The following is a 15119-nucleotide window of genomic DNA, read 5'->3' on the forward strand; positions in this document are numbered from 1 at the left end:
ATTGCACATCACTATATTTGGTTGTGTAGTGTTGCTATGTAAAAAATCTAGGTACCTAAGGATCACATCCACGTACTACCAAAGCAAGCAAAAACAACAAATTTATTTTTCTACACATATATCTATCTGTGAAGTAATCAACCTTTCCAATACTGACTGACGGATTTTAATTAAACTTGATAGGTATCTACATAGTTACACGTTATATAGTGTGCTGTGTGTTGTTTTTGCCTTCTTTGGTAGTAGGTGGATGTGGTCTGGTGATCCGTGGGTGATCCTTAGGAACCTAGATTTTTTACATAGCAACACTACACAACCAAATATATTGAGGAACTCCCAGTACCATCTCCTTCAAATAATAATGATGGGTAAGATTGCAGGAAAGCGAAAAGTGGGAGGACGCAAGATGTCTTGGCCATGGATTTAATAAGTACTTCAACGGAGTACCTAGGTACTAATTCTTGGTCATACTAATAGGTCTTGGCTCAAAATCATCAGAGAATGGACGGGAGCTAAGGACGGGAGTCGAAACAGTCCATAAACATAAAAACATTACATTTTTTAAATCTGTGAAACAGTCGAATAAATTGTTCAGACTGGCTCTGAATAAGACAAAATTTCAGAAGCTGAGGCATTCAGTAATGACACAGATAATAATAAAAATACCCATTTCCAATACCATAGAATAAAACGAGTAGGATATTTTTGTTCAAAAAATCCTATGGGTGGGATACGCACAGCCTATCCTATCGTGAATCGTGATCATAATGATGACGACGCATAATAAAAAAGATTGGTTCTACTTAATAGTATTCCTATTGTATTATTTATAAAGTATTGGGCTGCAGGGATATCAACGAAAATATGCTGAATAAGAGTAGGCTGTATGTGTTTAAATTATGTGATCAAAAAGCAAATAAAAACTATATATGATTTTTTAATTTTTTGTTGTCAAAGTCTATCAGTGTCACTTTTCTAACACAGATTAATGAGCGTTGTGTACAATGGCGGCCTTTTCAAAAGCATAAACATATTTTATGCGTATTTTAATGTCTTTTTCTTTGTTCGACTTTTAATTTATACAAGACTTATGCTGACTTCTCCGGCATTTTTACTGAAAAGCACTGGACAACATTTCCGTAGATCATTTAAATTTAAACCTGTAAGTTACCTATCATTCGGCTACTAACCTTAAAATATTCAATGTTATCTAGATAGAACTATTTCACAAATTTTCTGATGGTATCTAATCATAATCGTAAACAATCATTCAGCAATCATTTATATAATTTGTCAGAATTTACATGGTTTTAAAGGTAGCTAGTATTCTTATTGGTTAATGTTGTAAAATTGTAGAATTTACAATGTAAGTATTAACTTTATTAATAACTTAGTTTATTATTTAAACATTTTACTAGATTTAAATTTTCATTGTTACTTTCTAAGTAGAAAACCGGATCCATATGCTGAGAGAGAAACTGGTTAACTCTTTCTCTCTTGTGTGCTAACACTGTTGTCAGATTTTATTCAAATTTCTTTTATGCCTTTGTTTGTATTTTACATGACTTTTACGGCTATTGCCATCTAGTGTCTAGTTGCATACACACCAGTGAAGTAAATAGCATGTTTTTTTAATATTTCTGTTAACAACTTTTTGGCCACAAGTAATTAAGTAAATTTTATAGCATAGTTAACTTATTGTAATACTTACTAGCAGTCCGTCCTGGCTTGTACACATAAACCTTCCTCGGAAATCACACTATCTATTGGCGAAGAATGTATAAAAATCCATCTACATATTTTCAAGTTTGTCCCATTCAGACAGACATATGGGAATTGTTTTTATGATTATCATATACTTATAAGGAAATTCATAAAAATTGCTGTTGTTACTGTATTAATAGAATTAATTTAAAATCTTTGAGAACATAAGAATTAAATTAAAATCTTTGAGAGATTGGGTGCAGAATGAAGATAGGTAGTGGTTTTGGAATTTTGTTTTCTTTTTTTTTTAAAGATGCTACACAAAGTGTTTGTCTACGGCACACTGAAGCGGGACGAGCCGAATCACTATTGGTTAACAAAACCTGAAAATGGACTGGGCAATTTTATTGCAGAAGGGACAACGAAAAACAAGTATCCGTTGATAATAGCAACAAGATATAATATCCCTTTTCTATTGTACAGTCCTGGAAACGGACATAATGTGAAAGGTGTGTATGAGTGATTTTATTTATATATTTTTTTATACTAACAAGCAGCACAGCATTCAACCCACCTGATAAAATATTTTTTTAGCGGCCTTTAGTGTAAAAGTCCTTTAGTGTATTCGGCCACTCCTTATTGAATTCAGGTACTAGCCAACCTAACCAGGGTTGTGCTTGTGTTGGCTAGTAGTGAGAAAATATAGGGCATTAAGTAAAACCTTTTTAAATAAGCTATTTAATCTAAATGACGACCTCGGTGGCGCAATGGTAAAGTGCTTGCTTCTGAACCGAGAGGTCCCGGGTTCGATCCCCGGTCGGGTCATGGACGGAAAATGATTGGCCCGGTTCTTGGATGTTTATCTATATATGTATTTGTTATAAAATATATAGTATCTATCGTTGAGTTAGTATCTCGTAACACAAGTCTCGAACTTACTTTGGGGCTAGCTCATTCTGTGTGATTTGTCCTTATATATTTATATTTAATCACCATTTGTAAAAAAAAAAAATCCACGCTCACGAGTGCACCACACAATTTGTTATACGTTTTCGAACGCACTGCGATTATAACGCCAAGCGTGGCGTCCTATCTCACGAACACATAATTTCTGAAATTATTTTATTTGTATTATTCTAGGAGAAGTTTATGAAGTAGATGATACTATGCTGAGTAAATTGGACATCCTAGAAGACCACCCTAATTATTATATTAGAGAAATTGATTATATTGAAATCATAAAAGCGTAAGTCTAACTTCATAGCACTATTGTACTGTAGAAATACTTACTGTACATATGTACAGTTGACATAGGTACATACATGTGTACAGTAAGCCTATATAGTATATAAGACGTCCGTCTCGTATTCGCTCGGGTAAAACCATAATAAAAAAGGAGCCTATGTCTGTCACTCCAAAAGGTATCGTCTGATGCTGTGTTTAATGTCTAAATGTTTAGTGTCTAATTATATCAAAATCGGCCCAGAAGTTTTGTGAGTTTAATCATTACGAACAAATAAACAAAAATACAAATCTTTTCTCTTGGATGAGAGTAAAGTGTAATCTCGCATTACTGGGTGTTCTTGACCATTAGATTTGTTATTGTAATTTGATAAAAAAATATAATTAATATAATCTGTTTTCCTATCTTTATAGACAGACTGTAATTATTCTTTTGTAATGTGGTTCGTAAATAAATGAGATTAAATGGACACGACTGTTAATAAAAGTTACATAATACACAAAACCAACACAGCTAAACGTGTTCTATCTACTTAGCTTAGCTAGACAGAGGAAAAGTTTCACTCATACAAGAAAGAGAAACGCGTATTTGAAATACACGACAAAAATGAGAACGCATGGCGCAACCGCTTCCCCGCTCCGTCTGCCACAACCCCGCGTATCGTCACACAACTTGTCAAAGAAATTACAATAAGGCGTATCTCATTTGCTTTGTGGTGTATTATATAAATTAAACCAATTTATTTTCAGTGGCAAAAAAGAAGTTGAAAAGTGCTGGGTGTATTTCCTTAAGAATTTCAAACCGGAGTTGCTTCATAGGCCGACTATGGAGTGTTACTCCTCATCAGGAAGCCATGGGCTGCCCTACATGGAAAGGTCTAAGCGAGATCCTCATTATAACTACAAAGTCGAAATTCAGGACTTTAAAACCTCTACATAAGTGTAAAAATCACTTTGTCTTTAAGTGTAAAGTCGACATGTATTTAAGTCTTAAAGTGTAAAGTCGACATGTATTTAAGTCTTAAAGTGTAAAGTCAACATGTATTTAAGTCTTGAAGTGTAAAGCCGACTTGTATTTATGTCTTGAAGTGTAAAGTCGACATCTATTTAAGCTACGAATACACTAGGCAACATTTGACGGGCAACATATCACTCTGTCTCACGCATTACCACTGACTCGAGTGAAACAGCACACACAGTCGATCTCACTCATGCAAATTGTAATGAAAAGGAAAGAACGATATGTTGCGCGTCAAATGTTCTAGGGAACATTTGACGTGTATCTGTGGCTTAAGTCATGAAGTGTAAAGATGACTTTTATTTAAGTCTAGAAGTGTAAAAGTCTCGTTGTTTTTTTTTTTTTTTTCAATTAATATATTTTTTCTAATTACAGTAACAACGAATCTACCGTCGATGATTTGGATGACGTCATTAAAAAGTGATAAATAAATAGACATTCCTGATATGTATTTCTTTTTCTTGTTGTTTTTGGTTTTACATTGAAACTAGTCGTGCCCCGGGGCTTCGTTCCTGAGCCAAATTCAGGATAGAATGTACCTTTGCGTTATTCCTGGGTATATTCTGCCCGTGTACGCAATTTCACCGAAAAGGGTTTGAAGATTTGTGGCATACCTACTGCCGCCATTTTGATTTTTTTTTAAATCGCGGCCAGCCATGAAACGTATATAAATCGATAGCTGACATTAATACCAACAAAAAATATTAAAACAATGACCCTCGTAAAGTGTCAAGTTTCTGAGATAATAACCGTCAAAGTTGATCACGTGACATCCATAATTATAAGCAAGGGTATGTGTTCTGATGAATCAAGATGTTAAAAAAAATAACTTTTAGAACAAATATGTATGTTGCATTGTATCTGGATATATTTTTCAACTTAATAACATATTTTGTGACCATCTATGTGTGAGTGCAGTATCGTCATTTGATTTAATATGACATTTGACATTATAGGGTAAATAAAAGTAATAGGTACCTCTTATAGGAATAATCATAAAATTAAAAATTCTCTTTACATTTATATTGTGGCATAGTTTTATGGTTACCTACTACAATTTCTCTTTGCGAAAATAGTTATATAAACCTGGATTTCTTTTTACATTGGCACAAAAGGGAAAAAAATTAAAAGTACTGTTTAGGAATAGTATTTTTATTGCCCGATAAACATTTTAAGGCATCATGCTTTTAGTATACACAATTTAAACACTTTTGAGACTACAAACACAAAAATCACATTCATAACATCAATACAAATACTAAATAACGAATAACTCGCACAGAGAGGCGTTTACTCCCGCATAGAAAGAACACAGGTAGCAAACTGAGTGCAGCGGTCGGGGGTATAAAGGTGCCCCACCCTTCCGTCTCGCTTGCACATTAGAATAATACAATATATAATCTATTTTCTTGTTATATATAACACCTAAAACAATACCTAATGAACAGTACGTCACCATTGACTTTTTTGTCGTAGTATGAAATATTCTTATTAAGTACATAGTAGCCGCAACATGTAGAAATATCATGAGGCATAGTTATCAATGTTTTATTATTAATATTATCTATACCTATTAGAATATTTTGTGTATGTTTACACATTGTTATACCAAATAGATGGGATTATAGTCGCTATTAAAAAACAAATCACGTGATCAACTTTGACGGTTATTTTCTCGGAAACCTGACACTTTATGAAGGTCATTGAATTAACATTTTTTGTTGGCATTAATGTCAGCTATCGATTTATATAAGTTTCATGGCTGGCCGCGATTTTGAAAAAAAATCAAAATGGCGGCAGTAGGTATGCCACGCTCCATAGTAAAATCTTCAAACCCCTTTGCCCATTAAATTTTGGATGGATATCAAACATCCTATAGTTTTTCATTTATAATATTAGTGGGATTTACCTTTGTGTACAACGCATATAAATTTATCCGAGAGGGTAGGATAGGGCATATTACGCAAAGCTCAGCGCAGATGGCGCTACTGGTACAACTAAGGTACACAAACATTGCCAATGGAGACAAAAAGCGTCAATTTTCAACATTGTTGCAGATTTACGACCAAAAATACCTTCTACGCAATCGTGGTCCCCTTCTCGATCATTGGCTATTTATAGGAAAAAGGAAGGATTTAGTGGATTATCCTGAAAATAATAACACTATTTTAGCTTATGTTCTGCATTATTTGGTCAACTGTGGTTATAAACTGATACAAACTTGATTCTGAAGATAACTGAAGATCTTAGGTACATGTATGAAGTCCATATTTTAATAAGTCTTCATGTGTGAAGCTTCTTTTCGACCGTTTACTGGCTCAAAAATTTTACAACGTGAGGCGTATCCCATAGTTTTCGAAGTTTTTTTTATATTATGGAAAACTATTTTTCCCAATATTTCGGCACCAGAATATGCTACATTGTTGTATATTTTCACAAACGAATTGTTTTAGAATACTTTATTAATCCTTTCATTATAAGCATTCGCCCTTTGCTATGCCGATTAAAACGTTTATACTTTTTAATGGACATACCAAAGGGTGGCAAAGCTTTTGTGTACCTAACACACAGGATTACAGTGCTGTACTCTGGCGGGATAAATATGCAGTAATACTCCCTACTGACAAGGTACGAACATTGTAAAAAATAGGTGCAATCTGAGTACAATAGATATATTTATGATCGTAATGATAATTCATAGACTATAACAATGCAGCTGGATCATTACCTTCGAAGATTTACAGTTGGCTGTAAAGTCCATTTTCAAATAGTATGAAATTATAAAAACACTAACGGCAACTCGCGACTTCGCTCGGGTAAAAACAATGAATTATACACCTACACCTTCCTCAGGAATCACACTATCTATTGGTGAAAATCGCATGAAAATCCGTGCAGTAGTTAGTTTTTGTGTTTATCGCGAACAGACAGACGCGACAGAGGACTTTGTTTTATAATAAGGAAACTCAACCATCATAAAAAACTAAATTGCTGTATGTAACAGCTTTTATTGAAAATTCATCACCGTAAACGTAATATTTAGCTGTTGAACAAACATATCTTTGCGAACATTATTAGCAAGTTGGGACGTCACTTGTTTGTGTCATATAAATCTAGTAGGTAGGTAAGGTGCGTTCGGAGAGTCCAAAATCATGTGATTTTATTTTAGTCATATCTTTGAAAAAAGTGTATTGTCATTACCACAGGATTTTTTTTCACTGATGTTTCTATTACCTACCCGATAAAAGGGCTTTCGAATAGTCATCAAAACAAACATTTGTCAACTAGCCTATTATTTAGAATGTAAATATTGTAATTGTGTAAATTCGTGTCGGTTTTGGAACTACTACCTAATAGACATTTAATTTGTGGCCGTCCAAATCGAAAGGGACCTTATGGCGGCTGACACTTAGGTCTTTATTGCCGTTGTTCGAATACAAAACAACGGCAATAATGGCGTAAGTGCCGGGCGCCATAGCTCCCTTTTGATTTGGACTGCCACATTTATCTAGAGGAGGATACTAGTTCGGTAAATAAAAATATAAATTAATAGTAGAACGGTAAAACCTAGTACGTAAATCATTACACATCACTATTCTAAGTTTGTATGTACAGTCAACAGCACATCAATCCACCCAAATTCATTGCAAACTCGCCGTTATTACCGCGCCTTATAGAGGTTCATGCAGGGTGACTTAGCTTAAGTTACCTGCTGTTGACTGTGCCTACGTGTGTCTACCTACCTACTTGTCAAACAAATTTCATCACTATTCGCTTTGTGTTGCCATAAACAATGTTTACATACCATGGACGATTTGGCTGTATGAAAATCATTCATACAGATAAGAGAAATGAAAAGACGTAGAAAATTGTAGATTGAGAAACTACAGACTAGGGGTGACTACGCTCACATGAGATAGAACTATAGTACTTTATTATGTTAAGTACGTATATGCATACAACTTATATGTACAGATATTTCAATAAATGCTTTTGATATTTATTTATTTGGTTATAATACTTCCATCAACGATATTCTCGAATAGGTTCGACTTTGGGATATTTTAAAAAAGAATGAATTTAGCGCTCTACTCTCTTTCTCTCTCTCTTATCTGAACATTTTCCCGGTTCCTTCCGTTGAGCGTCGGAGGTCGGAGCCCAGGGTCCGCTTACCTACTTTTTCATTTCTACTTCGCACGGTTGTCAGCATCCGTGCGAATGTTTTTTATGCGAGTGTTTTTTACACGGAGTACCTACTAATTCCATGGGAGCGGCAAAGCCAGACTTTTGTTCCCTATGTAATTTAGCGCTCTACTCTACAGAGATATTAGCACTCTATCCCGTTTCTCCTCGTGTACCTATTTCTAGCACGCGTCTCACTTGTTGAGCGAAATGGAAGATGGACTACGCGTCTATTATGTTTTATATCTTAGGTTTTAATTTTGTCAACTTCACATAAAATGCAATATGTCTAGTTATAACAACTAACACATCAAGGCGGAGTTTTTAAAATATTTAAGATTTTTAAATATTGCTTTAATATATACATTATACATATACCGTTGATATAGTGAATTTAAGTTAACGTTCTTAACGTATGCCGAATTCTTCAGTATTATGAAAATCACAGGACAAATTCGTCGATGCTTTAAATTTAAACCAGTAAGTAATACCTATACTAATTATATATATTAGCGGCCCATACCGTCGAATCACACTGTTGAAGCCCGGTTCTTTTTGAATTTATCGCTTCATACAGACAGATAGACGCGACAGTGGGACTTCTTTTTATAATATGTAAGGATGTAGGACGTGTAGCGGTGGATATGTTATTAAAAGGTCCGAGGGTCGAAATTTCGCAAAATAAATAAATATGGACAAAATAGATTGAGCTGGCTCCAAATTAAGTTCCGAGACTTGTGTTACGGGTTACGGGATAACTCAACGATACCACAGATTAAATAATACCCCAGTAACGATACCACAGATTAAATAATACCCCAGACGATACTATGTTTTATGATATATACTTACATATAGTATAGATAAACATCCAAGATCCAGGTTAATCTGAAAAAGTTCATTTTCCATATTGACCTGACCGGGGATCGAACCCGGGACCTCCAATGTAGCAGTCCGGCGTGATAACCATTAGGCCAGGGAGGTCATCAAATCTAGTATCCCATGAGATTGTATACCAATCTGACATTTATGTAGGTATGTATGTACATATAGTAGTTTTATACCTACTAATGTGATAAGTCTGTCACGCTTTTACGGCTTGGTCGATTTTGATGAAACTTGGAATAAAAATCATAGGCTATACTTTACTTAGAAAACATATTTTTTTAAAGGTACAATATTATAAAGTCTTTGTGTATGGGACACTCAAACGAGGCGAACGTAATCACCATTGGTTGACAAAGCCAGAAAATGGAAAAGGGACGTATGTAGCTGATGGGATAACGAAAAATAAATATCCATTAATTATAGCATCAAGTTCGAATATACCATATTTATTGTATATTCCCGGGGAAGGACATAATGTGAAAGGTATAGAGCCACTATTTTTTTTTAATCCCCGACCCAAAAAGAGGGGGGTTATAAGTTTTCTGTGTATCTGTCTGTGGCATCGTAGCTCCCAAACGGATGAACCGATTTTCGTTTAGTTTTTTTATTCTATCGTTTTTTTTTGTGTCATAGATAATTTTATCCTGATGTTCTTAGCCATGTTTCATGAAAATCTGTTCAGCCGTTCAAAAATTTTGCGAAATGAATATTGACGGTCGGGGTTGGACGGATGGTCCGGGGTTTTTTTCATTTGTCTAACAATTAACATATTAAAAGTAGACGTTAATTTACATGCTGTTAGCAATAACACAATGTACTAGTCTACTAAACCGAAAATGGTGGCCACCAAAGTCTTCATAGTAGACTGTGACTACATTGTGTGATGGAAAACTCAAAAAGTGGACTTAAAGAGACTTTACAACAAATTCCTTTATCTAGTGTAGAGCAAAACAATTTTGAAAAAGGATTTTTTAGTTTTCACACACTGTTAAACGTGTTATTGGGGTAAATTTCTTAATAAAATCCACAAATTTCACCGTATAACTATTTTAATTTTGACACACAAAATTATAACAACGAAGTGTAGGTTCACTTTGTATCGATTACATGTGCCCGGGAGGAAAAAGAAAACTACGTGGGCCGACGTGAACACCTCGAGTGAACTAGGAAAACTGACCCCGGCAAACCCACGCGAACGGGTTTTATGCCTTAGGACGACGCCGCTAGTGGTTGGCTATAGCTAAATATGGTAAAGAGCGCGTACTCGCGCTCTGATTGGCCGCGACGTTTTCAACACCTTATTTAGTAAAACGCGATACCACCGCCAAGCTGAGGGTGCGTTCAAATGTCGTGTTACAACACTAGTTTTTCACACGCTAGTGTGCAGTTATATCACCTTACACTTAAAGTATGTTTTACATTTTTTGTCACATCGCATTTTATTTGGCACTGACAGAACAAGACAAAACATGATTTAGCTCAGTGTTATCTTTTTTATAATCTAGTTAGTCTATGAGGAATACGACTCCTTGGTATAATAATAGAAGTAAATACTACTTAAAGATTTTTTAATACATTTTTTAGGTGAAGTTTATGAAGTGGATGATTTGATGCTAGAAAAATTGGATGTTTTAGAAGGACATCCAGATTATTATACTAGAGAAGTTGACGATATTGAAGTTACAAAAGGGTTAGTACTTTTTACAAGCTTTCATTTAGTATCACCTGTCCCAATGTTTGCTTGTCTGTCTGTAATCAAATCTTGCAAGTTAGATTTCTCCTACTTCCCCAGTTGTCCTACAGAGTTGAAATTTCCCACGTCGCTTCCGTTTCCATGACAATGCATTATTATGATACGCATGACCCGATGGACCCAGGATCGGCTCCCAACGCGGGTACTCCTCAACGGTTTACAGCACGGACATTAAATTAAATTCCACAACATCTCACTGATGACAATAAAAGCTTGTGGCAAAAATGACATTTTTACCTTCTAATCTGTAAAGGTAATCACTCCCGTTGGATTTTCGGGTGATTTGTTTCCTACGCAATCTGTGGAAATTATATCTAAAACCATTTAAAAAATTTAATTATAGTTAATTTCAGGTTCAAAAATTCAATTGAAAGTTGCTGGGTGTATTTCCTCAAGAAATTCAATCCGGAAATGGTGTCAAAACCTCGCGTGAACAACTACTCCTCATCAGGCAACCATAGCATGTTTTAAGGCCAGTTATGGCTTTAGCCTATGCCCTGCCCGTGCGCAACCCTGGCGGCACCTTGAATTAAAGTGCACGGTCAAAACAGAAGAGATACCTAAACCTAGAGGGCTAGGTAAAGCCTGCTTAGTGGGCGGTGGATTTAATGGATGAGTGGGATCAGTCATTAATTCCCTTTTCCTGTAAGTATTATTGTATATGTCCTAAAGAAGCGGTGGTGATGGTGTAATGGTTAAAACGCCCGCCTGTGGATCGAAAGGTCCCAGGTTCGAATCCTACTCGTGCCACATGAGTTTGTATACCAATCTGACTCATGTATGATAGTTTTTATCGAACACCATTTGTTTCCGGTGAAGGAAAACATCGTGAGGAGACCTGCACACTGGTTGATTCTTATTTACTTGTGTGTGAAATGGAGAAGGCAATGGCAATTCACTTCATTAATAATGCCAAGAAAGTTGTTGTGTGTGTTTCATTCCACGTAATAACCACGACCCTCAGCCATGAGGAATACTACCATGAAGAATAAATAAGTATTATTGCTATCAATATATGTTTATCCCAGTTTATTACCGAAAGGTCCGGTACAAAGCCAATATTTATATAGATTTAATAGATTTTTTGCCAAACGTTTTAACAGAAAAATTGAGAAATATTCAAATAATTGACGAGGAATCTGACTAGTAGAAGACTGACATACGTGTATATGGAAGATATAAGCTTTGAAGACAGAAATTAATAATAACTATGTATAATAAAATACATCTATATTATGTGTTGTGTTTTATGCTCCGAATAAATTATTTCTAAGTATGTAGGTACCTATCGTTAGCAATAAATAAATACCTACACTAGATAAGTTGATTTTAATGTAAAATAAAAATTCGTCTGGGAATTACTTGACCCATACTGACTTGAATGACCTTTGGTCGATACCAAGGGATGCTATGGGCTATGGAAGCCATTTTCTAGTACTTGGAATACGATGTGGACATGACACGGATATAAGAACATTGTAATGTTATATCTGTGGGCTATGAACGACTGTATGCCATCGTAGACAGAAAATTATAAACTTCATATATCTTTCTTTTTGCTCATACAAGATAGAGACGTATATACACTATAAAAACTGGACAGCACTGGGTGTGTATCACCTGCGCGCGGGGCCCTTCTAGATCTATGGTATTGTGGCGAATAATAATCAACCAATCTTGATCATTTTATTTGTTATTGAACTGGCAAAATAAAATACGGATTACTTTTTTTCTGTTTTTGATTCGTTATAAATCCGTTTTCTACTTTTTAAAGCTAGTGGCGGCCGTTGGTTTATCTGCATGGAATTAGTAGGTACTCACGAAGTATTTAATAAATCCATGTTTATCTGAGAAAAAAATGAGTAGTAAAAAAAAAAAGGTTTTTTGACATTGTTTTTCTTCTTGTCAATGTCATAGAATATTTGTGGGGTGGCGTTTACAAAACCTCTCCTGGTTTCCAATGTTTTAGACTTAGTTTTTGATCAAATTTCAATACAAGACATATGGTGATCTCTCCAGGTTTATTGACCATTTGCCATCCGTTGAAAAATCGATGGAAAAGTTGTATAATAGTCACACGTGTAAGAAATAATATCATCTACCTATTTTAGTTGATAGAGTCTTTGTTATTGGTTCTCGGGCTTGCTTCGAAAAGTGTATAAATATAAATCTGACGAATAGTTTCAGAGATTAGCGCGATCAAAGAAATCCTCAGTTTCGATATGCTCTTGTGGTTGTCTTAAGGGACGAGGAAAGGATAAAAACATTGTTAGATGATAGGCAACAACAGCATCACCAAAGAAGGTTGAGTCAGAAAATATCACCTTTTTTTTTGTATCTTTAAGCCAAACAGAAAAAGTAACCGGTGCACACAGACTACGTTTTTTGTGTGGAATCGTAACGCACGCGTTGCAGCAAGTCACAATACAAAAAAGCCGTTTATCGCACTAGTCCCATTGAGTTGTCCTATAATAAGCGTAAAGTTTGTCCAGAAAGTGAAGAAATCGGCTTTTTGACGAACTTAAATTGCAATACCAAATATAATGGTCAAGATTGATTGATAAACACCCAGTGTTGCCAGCAAACAGGAAACAGCGCCCTCATGTTTTTTCTTCACTTTCTGGACAGACTGTACGCGCACGCGTATCGCAGTCTTTGGGCATTGAACTAAAAATTTAAAATGTATTATTTTTCAAGATGCTGCACAACGTATTTGTATACGGAACGTTGAAGCGAGGCGAACCAAATCATTATTTGTTGGAAAAAGCAGAGAATGGAATAGGGAATTTCATTGTTGAAGGGAAAACCAAGACCAAATACCCATTGATTATAGTCACAAAATATAATATTCCTTGTTTATTGCACTACCCTGGTAGAGGATTTCATGTGAGAGGTATGTGGGAGGAATTGTCTAGCTACTAACTTGCACGTTACCACAGATTAAATAATACCCCAGACGTTACTAAAAGGTCCTCATGCTGTCTCTTTTTCACATATCGTGTAAAAAATTAGAGATTGTGTGGACGCATTGACGTGCTACGTGTTTTATGTTTCAAAGATAATGTACGAACAAAAACAAAACGTCTTTATATTGTTTGATATGTTTGTGGTAATGATGAAAATTAAAATAGTAGTTTGATACTATTATTGTACAAACTTTTTTTTAGGTGAAATTTATGAAGTAGACGACAAAATGTTAAGTAAATTGGATAAATTAGAAGGCCATCCTAATTACGCCACTAGGGAAATTGATGATATTGAAGTTATGAGACGGTAAGTCCTCCTGAATCGTTTCGCGCAATCATACTTTAAAAGCGCCAATACTAATTTCATCATTTAATTTTTCATTTCACATATATATATATATATATATACGTAATATGTTAGATATTACGTATGTAATAGGGTTTACATGACGTCTATACACTGTATGTACGCGTCGTCACAGATTATATACCTAACACTGCCATTAGCATTATGTACGTAATATGTTAGATATTACGTATGTAATAGGGTTTACACAGGGTTTACATGACGCGTCATGACATGTATGTACGCGTCGTCACAGATTATATACCTGATACTGCCATTAGCGTTCTTTATTGCATTTATTGTGTTTTGTACGAGCATCATAAATGGCTGCTCGACAGGTAGCTACAGGGTTATCTAATAATTTAATCTTGATTTTTTACGAGGTGAAAATGCCACCATGTTGAGGCTATCGTCACCACAATCCAAACAGTACAACAGCGTTTCGAATCTATTAATAGCACCTAAATGTCTCATTTTGGATTATTTATTCAGGACTAGAAATAAAAAGCCCCCGTCACTCTTCTGCAGGAATCGGGGAAAACCTACTTCAAGTTAGCTGTTACATTTTTCAAACTATTACTTTTTTTTCAGACAAGGCAATGAAATAATAAAGTGCTGGGTATATTTTCTTAAGCAATTTAAGGTGGAATTGCTGTCTGTCCCGCATTTGGAGAACTACACGTCTTCGGGAAGCCACGGGAAGCCCTATATTGCCTAGTGCCTAGCAAGCTTAGGGTAAACAGTATTCAACGTCGCTCTTATAAAGAAGATATACGAATATTAATATAATTAATATGTATTACAACTTTTTTTACAGTACACTATAACGAACGTGCCGTCGATATCGTTGATTGTTTAGATACTTTTTTTAAATTTGATAAATACAGAATAAACATATAATTTTATTTTTAATATGTTTTCTTTCTTCCGACATCATCTCAACCTCAAGGAATATTCAGCAGCAGCTCTCATTCGGTATTATTATCAAACTACCCATCTCACTTATACGTATTAGGGTGG

At 35.1% G+C, this 15119-nt stretch overlaps 2 protein-coding genes and 1 long non-coding RNA gene across 7 annotated transcripts; all 3 read left to right on the forward strand.

Annotated features, from left to right (window-relative positions):
* The first annotated feature begins 972 nt into the window (after positions 1 to 972).
* LOC128681606 (uncharacterized protein) lies at positions 973 to 4423 on the forward strand. 3 transcript variants are annotated; one of them, XM_053765620.2, is made up of 5 exons: positions 974 to 1162; positions 2018 to 2213; positions 2845 to 2950; positions 3697 to 3822; positions 4340 to 4423. In XM_053765620.2, the coding sequence occupies exons 1-5, from the start codon at positions 989 to 991 to the stop codon at positions 4386 to 4388; spliced, it is 651 nt and encodes a 216-aa protein (XP_053621595.1). In that variant the 5' UTR covers positions 974 to 988; the 3' UTR covers positions 4389 to 4423. The 3 variants fall into 3 exon arrangements, with proteins under 3 accessions (XP_053621594.1, XP_053621595.1, XP_053621596.1); XM_053765619.2 differs by having other exon boundaries at positions 973 to 1162; positions 3697 to 4423; XM_053765621.2 differs by lacking the exon at positions 974 to 1162 and adding an exon at positions 1188 to 1366 and having other exon boundaries at positions 3697 to 4423.
* A 3991-nt stretch (positions 4424 to 8414) lies between these two features.
* LOC128681528 (uncharacterized) lies at positions 8415 to 12053 on the forward strand. Of its 2 annotated transcripts, none has more exons than XR_010370261.1 (5): positions 8415 to 8626; positions 9319 to 9517; positions 10619 to 10724; positions 11131 to 11432; positions 11891 to 12053. It is a non-coding gene; the product is annotated as an uncharacterized LOC128681528 (long non-coding RNA). The 2 variants fall into 2 exon arrangements; XR_010370260.1 differs by having other exon boundaries at positions 8416 to 8626; positions 11141 to 11432; positions 11891 to 12036.
* Positions 12054 to 12694: 641 nt separating this feature from the next.
* LOC128681526 (putative gamma-glutamylcyclotransferase CG2811) lies at positions 12695 to 15011 on the forward strand. 2 transcript variants are annotated; one of them, XM_053765499.1, is made up of 5 exons: positions 12695 to 12868; positions 13485 to 13680; positions 13955 to 14060; positions 14691 to 14834; positions 14917 to 15011. In XM_053765499.1, exons 1-4 carry the CDS (start codon positions 12791 to 12793, stop codon positions 14815 to 14817), a joined length of 507 nt encoding a protein of 168 aa, XP_053621474.1. In that variant the 5' UTR covers positions 12695 to 12790; the 3' UTR covers positions 14818 to 14834; positions 14917 to 15011. The 2 variants fall into 2 exon arrangements, with proteins under 2 accessions (XP_053621474.1, XP_053621473.1); XM_053765498.2 differs by having other exon boundaries at positions 14691 to 15011.
* The last annotated feature ends 108 nt before the right edge of the window (positions 15012 to 15119 follow it).

This window comes from Plodia interpunctella, chromosome 27 (genome assembly GCF_027563975.2).
Source record: "Plodia interpunctella isolate USDA-ARS_2022_Savannah chromosome 27, ilPloInte3.2, whole genome shotgun sequence".
NCBI lineage: Eukaryota > Metazoa > Arthropoda > Insecta > Lepidoptera > Pyralidae > Plodia > Plodia interpunctella.

What these genes read in the sequence shown, in the direction of transcription:
- LOC128681606 (XM_053765619.2), top strand. Translation starts at nt 989, where the DNA reads ATGAGCGTTGTGTACAATGGCGGCCTTTTCAAAAGCATAAACATATTT. An exon ending in AAACGGACATAATGTGAAAG is followed by an intron (nt 2,214 to 2,844) that starts GTGTGTATGAGT and finishes GTATTATTCTAG; the next exon opens with GAGAAGTTTATGAAGTAGAT. An exon ending in TATATTGAAATCATAAAAGC is followed by an intron (nt 2,951 to 3,696) that starts GTAAGTCTAACT and finishes ATTTATTTTCAG; the next exon opens with TGGCAAAAAAGAAGTTGAAA.
- LOC128681526 (XM_053765498.2), top strand. Translation starts at nt 12,791, where the DNA reads ATGGTGATCTCTCCAGGTTTATTGACCATTTGCCATCCGTTGAAAAAT. An exon ending in TAGAGGATTTCATGTGAGAG is followed by an intron (nt 13,681 to 13,954) that starts GTATGTGGGAGG and finishes ACTTTTTTTTAG; the next exon opens with GTGAAATTTATGAAGTAGAC. An exon ending in GATATTGAAGTTATGAGACG is followed by an intron (nt 14,061 to 14,690) that starts GTAAGTCCTCCT and finishes CTTTTTTTTCAG; the next exon opens with ACAAGGCAATGAAATAATAA.